The sequence below is a fragment of the Pteropus vampyrus genome, unplaced genomic scaffold (genome assembly GCF_000151845.1).
Source record: "Pteropus vampyrus isolate Shadow unplaced genomic scaffold, Pvam_2.0 Scaffold115, whole genome shotgun sequence".
Classification (NCBI taxonomy): Eukaryota; Metazoa; Chordata; class Mammalia; order Chiroptera; family Pteropodidae; genus Pteropus; species Pteropus vampyrus.
The window spans coordinates 3,975,295-3,983,421 of record NW_011888896.1 but is presented as its reverse complement, the minus strand read 5'-3'; the positions used below and the strand labels follow the sequence as shown (position 1 = coordinate 3,983,421).

The 8,127-nt window shown below is 31.4% G+C and overlaps 1 protein-coding gene across 2 annotated transcripts in view; it reads right to left on the bottom strand.

Annotated features, from left to right (window-relative positions):
• Positions 1–869: 869 nt before the first annotated feature.
• LRRC40 (leucine rich repeat containing 40) overlaps positions 870–8,127 on the bottom strand; it is a 43,334-nt gene continuing 36,076 nt past the window's right edge. For both annotated transcript variants that reach the window (XM_023533898.1, XM_011365717.2), the window contains exons 13-15: positions 6,871–6,948; positions 4,608–4,793; positions 870–2,405 (exon numbers count right to left, since the gene is read on the bottom strand). In XM_023533898.1, the coding sequence (XP_023389666.1) occupies positions 2,300–2,405; positions 4,608–4,793; positions 6,871–6,948 (370 nt within the window). In that variant the 3' untranslated portion in view covers positions 870–2,299. The remainder of the gene's footprint in view (positions 2,406–4,607; positions 4,794–6,870; positions 6,949–8,127) is intronic.

Genomic DNA, 8,127 nt, shown 5'->3' with positions numbered 1-8,127 from the left:
TTAATGCATGCATTTCACTGCATAGCTTATTAATACTCCCCTTCTAAAGCTTTTATGGAAGAAACAAGCCACAGCAGTATAGCAAAAGAGGCTTAATCTTTATAAATTGGGGCCTTTTCTGTCTCTTTGCTAGCCTAAGTGGCTGTATACAAATTCAAGTGGGAGGGAGCAGGAAACACCTCTTAACATTTAAGGTTTTCTACATGGGTGAACTCTAGCCAATTCAAAACTAATTGCTTACTTTAATAAAAAATTTTACCATTTTATAAAAAAAATTACATCATGTTAATTGAAATGGCTGTATTGTAATTAATATTTTGAGATAATTGTGATTTTGAACTTAAATTATATATAAAAATTGTCATTTTTGTATGTGTTAAAAACTACTATATCACATTTAACAGTACTTTTTAGTTGAACTACATATTGATGTAAATAAAAACTGAATGAAGGCATATTTACTACTTTATTAACATAGATTGTGAATGTACTTAATGGTTTTTTTGCAGTATGAGACTATAACAACCTTGAAAGCTGCTTCATTTTATGTGCAAAGAAGTCCTATGAATCTATATTTTAAATTTACTGAATCAGTGAAATTACTTACTTTGTCAGTTAAATTGCAAATGCAAGCTGTATTCTCCAGTTTTACTTTACGTATTGACACTAATTGGTAACGGTGTGCAATGTGATTAGAATGCATTTTGAAGATGCTTTCTGTACAGACAAAATACAGGGACTAAAATAATGCTGTGCAGTGTATAGCAGAGCCATTTTTCGGCTTTGGTGTACTCAACTTTTTCAGTATTTAAAACAGTGTTTTGAATAACATAAAAGTCTCTTTATTGTATAAATAATAAAATGTCACCTTATTGTAAAGTGTCTTTTATTTAATATCAAAGCAGATTTCTTAGCCACAGAGCAGTAGTGTGAAGAGCATGTTTCTTTTAAACCAAAAAACGCAAACATTGTAATTAATATTTGAAAAATGTAACATTTACTATGAATATGTACATTTATCTTTATAAGTAATGATTTTTTTCATTATATGAACATGCCTCAGTCATCCAAAAGCTACCTATCCACCCATTTATCTATATAAATTAATATACAGTCTATTGATTGGCTACTTAATAGAATCACATGGTTAGTTTTATAATGACTGATCAGCCTATTTGTCATATTTTTTGTGTAAAAAAAAGTTTATATTTGACTTTTATTAAATGAAGTTCACCTATGACAACATCCCTTTTAGAAAATTACCACATGACTACAAGTTTAGTATTATGAAGATTACAAACTTTAAAATTAAGGCCTTGGAAATTTTTTTAAAATGCACAAGGTTAGATTAGAAGTCATCAACAGAGTAAATTATGTATACAAATACCTGTTTAGTAAATATTTAAACAAAGTATGTTTCAAGATTTCTATACCATATAAGTCATTAGTTATTTTCTGTTGCTGATATCTATATAATTAATACAATAAGGTCTTCGGTACTTTTTTTTAAAAAAAAGACAATAGGTATTTTTAACTGCGAACACTCGGAAAAACATGCAGGTCCAATCTCAATTTCTTAAATCTAGGTGTACTAGATTATTGTATGAAAACTTAATACTAAGGCATCATTAAAAAAAAAACAAAAAACCTGTCAAGTTTTAAATTCAAAATTGTACGTAATTATAACAACACTTTTACTATTTTCTCCACCAATAACTGTATCTTGTGTAGCATTTCTGTGACATTAGAAACCTTGACAAAATAATTTCATAAAACATGGGGAAAGGCTAGAAACATTTCAACTAGATTAAAACAAAAATAATACAGTCAGTGAATATTCATTTAAAACTTATACTGAGACCAACCACATCACAAAAGTCCTATCACAGGTAATAAAAAGTCTTATTTTGTTTAAATACCAAAGAACAATACTGAATAAAATTCAATTCAGTTTTATATCCAATAAAGAGATAGAAATCAGATGGTCATACTCAAATCAATTCGTCACATATGTAACACAAATAGAAATGGGGGAAAAACCCACTTCTACAAAAAATGCTTTGTCATTATAAAAATATTAAACTACATTAAATAAAAATTCACTTTTGAAGAAACTGTTGTGTTTTAAGGGAATGAAAGTGAATAGGATAAATGCTTGTGTAAAGCATTCAGAACATATGTATGCATACTATACATGGTTATCATCATTACAAATGTATAAAACACCTTTGAAAAATGTTAGTTATCAATGTAAGAATTTGAAGAATTAGCATAACCAAGATAATAAACCAACTCCAATTTAAGTAGGAATTCGGTCTCTTAAATATTCCAAAATAGCAGCTGTTCCTTTCATTAATATGGCCGCTCGAGGAACACGGAATGGATTCCCATCTAGGAGTAACGTTCTAAACGAAAAAGAGAAATTAAGAATTTTAACATTTTCCAATGGGAGGCTTTTCTTCTAATTTTATTTGCAATTTTATTTGCAATTTTATAAATAAAATTTGTGTATTTTTTTCTATTTGTCCCTTTTCAATCTAAGCACTTAAATAGTTGGAATTACAACTATAATAATAACCAAGACAACATTAATTGAATACTTATTATGTGAAAGGTACTGTGCTAATAAGTAAATTCGCTGACGCTCTTAGCTATCTTTACAAATCTATGATGCAGGCACCATTAATATTCCTATTTTAGAGATTAAGAAACATAAATTCATGGAGGTAAGAAGGACTTGTCCAAGATCACACAGCTAAAACTAATATTTAACCCATCTTTTCATCAAACTTATTATGACCATATACTAAATGGTTGAATCATTTTACACAAATACCGATGAACAGATAACAAGTACTTGTACCAAGGACTATAATGTAATCAATATATCTTCCCTCCTACTCTGGGAAACATTAGTACATGTCTGCCCTCTCCCGCCCTTGACCAGATACACATATACAAATCTATTTACATGTTCTGAAATGAAGTTCAATTTAAGATTTAAGGGCTTGTTGATTTGTTTCTTTATATAATTAAAGAAATAAATTATAAGATAAACTTTTGTTAATTTTCAATAACAAGTATTTGTGTAAACAAAGGTCAAAGGATTCACAGTATATTATATAGATCTAAATTAAATATTCAAATACTTCTTCGTGCCTTGGGAATTCTTTTAAAGACTGATTTTCATAATTTATACAAAAAGCAGTTAATTATAGTCAATCCTCATTATTCACGGACTCTATATTTGCTAATTTGCCTACTCACTAAAATTTATTATAACCCCAAAATCAATATACATAGCACTTTCAAGGTCATTATTTGGACATGCACAGAGCAGCAAAAAATTTGAGTCACTTGATAGGCACATTTTCAGTTGAGATTGAACAAGGTGACGTTCTGCCTTCTTGTTTCAGCTCCCATACTGCAAACAAGTGTCCTTTTTGTAGTCTATTTAGTATGACATTTTTCACATTTTTGTACTTGTTGGTGATTTAACTGTTTAAAAAGACCTGCAAGTGTAATGCTGAAGTGTGGTCTAGTTTTCTTAAACAAGAAGGCTGTCATGTGCCTTACAGAGAAAATACGTATGTTAGATAAGCTTCATTCAGGCATGAATTATAGTGCTGTTTGGCCATAGTTAATGTTAATGAATCAACAATGTTAAATACAGAAACACACATAAAACAAGGTTATGTATTGATTGGTTGATGAAAATGTGACCAGAGGCTTGAAAGAACCTAACTCTTATACTTCCCCTAGGAATAATGGTTTAGTATTCATTAATTTGGTGTTTACAAAGACTTTATAGAATACAACTGCTGCAAATAATGAGAATCAACTAATAAGAGGTACAGAGCAGATGCCAGTGCTGCCCTAGTGAAGTAAAATATGCCAAACTGTCATATGCAGCTTTCAACAAGGAAATTACTTCTGACACATTCTACTTAACTACCTGGCTTTCCGTTGACATCTCAAACACCTTTTAAAGTCACTGACTGGGAACTATGTTCAGGCACTGAGACAACTCTTTTCTAAAGGACAAAGAGATGGTATAAATGAGTCTAAATAAAGCAGGATGGGAAATTAGAGGAGTGACTGGGAAATTGGAAAGGTTTTCAAAAGTGATATTTAGGTTGATTACTGATAAAAGCAGGGTAAAGGCATCTGAGGCTGGGGTAACAACAAACACAAAGAGGAAGACCATGCCGATCTGAAATAAATGGTGATAATCTGTCACCATAATAATCTGTAATCAGATTTTAAAAGACCCTATATGATATGCACAGCTAAGTTTATATATCCATGACATTTTTACATGGTAGAGTTTCCAGTTATACATATACAGAGTGATGAGTAAAGTATCACTAGAAACAAACAGCTACTTTGTTTATATACAATATAAACAAAGCTAAAAAAATAAATTTGGTAAAATGTGGAAAACAGAATTGAGATTCAGGGTTTGTTACCTATTATTTTAAACAAGACATTACCTTTTTTACTACCACTTTCCTGCAAGAGAACCTCAATAGAAAAAAATAAAACTAAATGACACTTTTACAGATCAATCAAATAAATGGAAAAATTTGGTAGGATGGTATAGTTACCTTAAGTTCACACAATTACCGAGTTCTGGTGGAATTTGTAGGAGGTCATTATTTTGAAGGTCCAATGTGATCAGATTTTCCATTGTTTTTAATTTCTCTGGGTCCACAGATCCAACCTGATTGTTACTAACTAAAACTGTTTCAAGTGTGGGGATGTGATACAGAACTTCAGGTAGTATTTTGAACCTATTAAAATATGAACAGAATACCTAAATATACTGGAATCAGAGCCAAAAGTCATTCCTTCAAATAGATGATCTGAAGTTTGATATCATGAGATAAAGTTTTCTTTAGTGTATTTTATATTTGGTATAAGTACCGTATTCAAATTTTCCAGAAAATAAAGAAAATGAACTAATTTTGGAAACCTTGAAATATATGTGAAGTGGACAAACTTGAAACAGTTCCTTTTTATTGTATAAAATCAAACAAAAGTTTGGAGTACATTCTCTCATGTTTTCCTTTTCACATTCAGAAGAAATCTTCCTGAGATTCTCTATAAAATGTCTCCATGTAGTTATTTTTCTTTAGTTCACTTTTATTTCTTATGAAACAGAATCACTGTAAATATTAAGAAAAAATTCAAGATTTACATTTTCCTTTGACTAACTTTCAACAATAGGTGCATTTTGGTTCTTAAAAAGATGACAAACTAGCACAGGCTGCTGGTTTCCTGAAGATGCCACAAGAAAGCATGGTTTCAGTGTGAGGAAAACTGCGAGTCTGGACCAGAAAAGACAAGAATGGGCTGAAGGAGAACTTTATAACTGTGGCCTTTTCATTTCCCTATATTGCCTTTCCTTTTCTGACTCAATATAAAAAATTCAATAATGAAGCGTAAACTCAAGGAAACTCTGAAGTTCCAGAGGGACTGAGGAGTCAAGAATTAGAAGTACAGGTGGACCAAACTGCTGCCAAGTCGTCTTTCCTCTTTTACCCCACCAATGCATGAAAAAGGTAATTAAGAAAGATGTGGCTCATCTGTTAACATAGAAATTAGGGTCAGCTTTTGCCACCTCCCCAATGACATTACTTGACAATGCAACCGACAGCTCAACAGACAACTCAAGAGAGAACCGACAGTTCACTTCACAAATAAAAATTAGGAGAGATCTGAGAAGTGCACATATTTTTAAATAATGCCAACAACAGCATAACCTGCAAATGAGAAAGCAAAATAATGGACAGAACAAAATTTAAATAGACAGCATTTTAACATCAACGTGTCTTAGCATCCTCATTTGTCAAAATTTACACATTTGTTACAAGGATTGAATGAATATATTTGAAGACCTTATGATAGTAGATAGAATACAGTAAATGTTAGCTATTAATATTTAAATTAAATTGTTACCAAAATCAACTTTCATCATAGAAAACAACACGACATTGTTGTTAAGAGCCCAAACCAACTGGGCTCAAATCCCAGCTCTACAATTACTACATATGTGAACCTTAGGTGAGTTACTTAACTCCTAATCCTGTATTTTCAAATGGACATAACAACAGAACCTACCATGTAGGGCTTTTGTGAGGATTAAAGGAGAAAATACAAATAAAGTATTTAGTCCAATGCCAGCAGATAATAAGCTCCCAATAAATATTAGCTATTCTTAATTATTAGCAGTATCTTTATAGTGTTTGAAGAATAAAATCTAAGGTTTTTTGGCATAAAAGGCTCCTAAAAGGCTGGCTACTGCTTACATGCCCTATTTCATTTGTTACTTCTACTCCTCTAGCTCCTTACTTTATGGTCAGAGCCATACTGAACTTCTTGAAGGGTCCCAAAGAAAGCATGTTCCCCATCAACTTTGTGCCTTACTACATGCTATTTGCTCTACCTGGGATGCCCTATCCCTGTGTGTCTGGCAAATGTCTGTCTATTTTTCAAGTCTCAGTTTCAATGCTACCTCTTCTACCTTCAGGTAATCTCAGGAAACACTTCTGTCTATGCAGTACGCCTCCATTACAGCAATTATAAATATTTACTTGCATGTTTGTTTTCCTACTAGGCTACAGGCTTCTTAAAATAGTTAAAAGGAACAAAAGAAATCTACTAGACATCAATTGTTAAAATTCTATGAGAGCAATATCATTTTCAATTCTGAGTAGAACAAAATGAAAATAAACCTGGATATTCAAATAAGGTAAAATCATAGAGACTTCTTATTTATTTGGTTCTTTTAGTTGTATTCACTAGTAAGACCTACGGATTTCCCACAGAATAACTGCTGGTCACAAATTTTTCTATTCAGTCTCTTACCTATTAAAGGAAAGATTGATTGTTTGTAGTCTTATCAACGATTCCATTTCTTTAGGCAAAGAACTTAAAAAATTGTTTCTAAATTGGAAAGAAAAACATGACTTAGAAAAAAAATTTGTACAACTTTAATTTGTAATTAAAGTATTGATCAGACAAAAAAATTATGTAGCTCAGTTTATCAATCTTTGATCTGATTTCCTCAAGGCTGAGTCCTGAGATTGCTAAATCAGTTGGCTGCCTCAAGTATTCGATTAGTATGCCAAATCTTGATACCAATATACAACCAATTGATAATGCAACCAACTCTTCAATAATAGATTTAACAGCAAACACTGTAAAACTAATTAATCCTTATCTCCTTTCTGAACTCAACAATACTCCTCACGGTCAGGGCCCTTTAGATCGTTCCCTATAAATACCACATTATTTAATTCCGCTGATATTTGATTGGTGTTATTATATATCTTGCATACAGACATGAAATCCTACTCCAAAAAGAACTGAAATATATGAAAAAAATGAAACAGGAAAGTAAAAAGATTCTATATATTTAGGAACTTGAGACTTATTATTATATAGGTATTAAGCAAGTCTATTTCTACTCCAGGTTGAGAATCTCAATTTGCACAATGCATTTTTTTAGATCTTATGATGAAGAACGACAGTAAACAGAATCTCATTTATTGTTGGAATGGTCTGGGAACAATATTACAAGAACGGCTGACAAGAAGGTAGAAGGATTCTAAAGGCCGTATACAGACTAACAATAGAAAATATTTGTGAGAAAATTATATCCAACAAGATGGCTACTTATTACAATTGAATAATTTTCTCTAACCTATTTCTTGGCATTCAGAAGGAAAGCTTAATACATGAGTCATACTTTCTACAGCTCAAGCTATGTTCTTTTTTCTTTTCTCTCTACTTTTCTCCCATTATTGTCTTTATTAAGTTGAGTTCTATCATCCGCTGCTGGCCTTTATCCTTTTCCTAGAAAGTCTTATACCTACTTATATCAGACCAAAAAAATTCATATTTTAGTCAACTAGAAACCTTCAGATACGATTATAGATGAAGGTATATATATTACATATATATGTATACATAAAAACACATGTACACACACTGAAGAATGGGAGGAAAAGAAAGAATGGGGACATGAATCCATTTTCTCTGCTCTGTTAATACTGAACTAAAATGTGGTTTTACACTGTTTTGCTAGTGTAATTGCCATGCGAAAATAGAAGTCTACACTTA